Raw genomic sequence first — 470 nt, forward strand, 5'->3', positions numbered from 1 at the left:
GCCTACGCCGAGATACCCCCGGAGAGGGTGAGCGCTCGCCTGCTGCTCCCAACAGAAACGGGAGCACGGGAGAGGCTGGGACCAGCTTTTTCCTCTGGGAACAACCCCGATTCCCTGCTCTGAAGTTTTCCCTTGATGAACACGTGGCAGGTAGGGAGTTGACCAGTTCTCTCTGCTCTCTCCCCCGCAGCTCCACAGATGGTTCAAGCTGCAGGTGGAAAGCTACCGCAAGCTGGGGCAGCTGGAGAGAGCCCTGATGAGCACGGCGCAGTGGCTGGGGGGGCCGGGGGGGGCGCGGCGCGGGCGGGGGGTGTCCACTACTGGGTCAGAATCAAAACAGACGCCACCAAACAGGGAGCCGAGGAGCTGCGGTTACGGTGAGACTGGGAAGGCTGCGTGGGGGGGTTGTTGATGTTTTAAGAGCTGCCCTTCCCAAGCTGCTCAAACGAGGATGTTTTTCCCTGCAAGGC

The 470-nt window shown here is 61.9% G+C and overlaps 1 protein-coding gene across 1 annotated transcript in view; it reads left to right on the forward strand.

The window, feature by feature from the left end:
• The window catches only part of ESPL1 (extra spindle pole bodies homolog 1 (S. cerevisiae)), a gene marked incomplete at both ends in the record, with an annotated part of 5235 nt that overhangs the window by 1507 nt on the left and 3258 nt on the right, over nt 1-470 (forward strand). Inside the window, one exon of the mRNA XM_009876904.1 lies at nt 199-377. Within this exon, the coding sequence (XP_009875206.1) occupies nt 199-377 (179 nt within the window). The remainder of the gene's footprint in view (nt 1-198; nt 378-470) is intronic.

This window comes from Apaloderma vittatum, unplaced genomic scaffold (assembly GCF_000703405.1).
Source record: "Apaloderma vittatum isolate BGI_N311 unplaced genomic scaffold, ASM70340v1 scaffold28459, whole genome shotgun sequence".
Lineage (NCBI taxonomy): Eukaryota > Metazoa > Chordata > Aves > Trogoniformes > Trogonidae > Apaloderma > Apaloderma vittatum.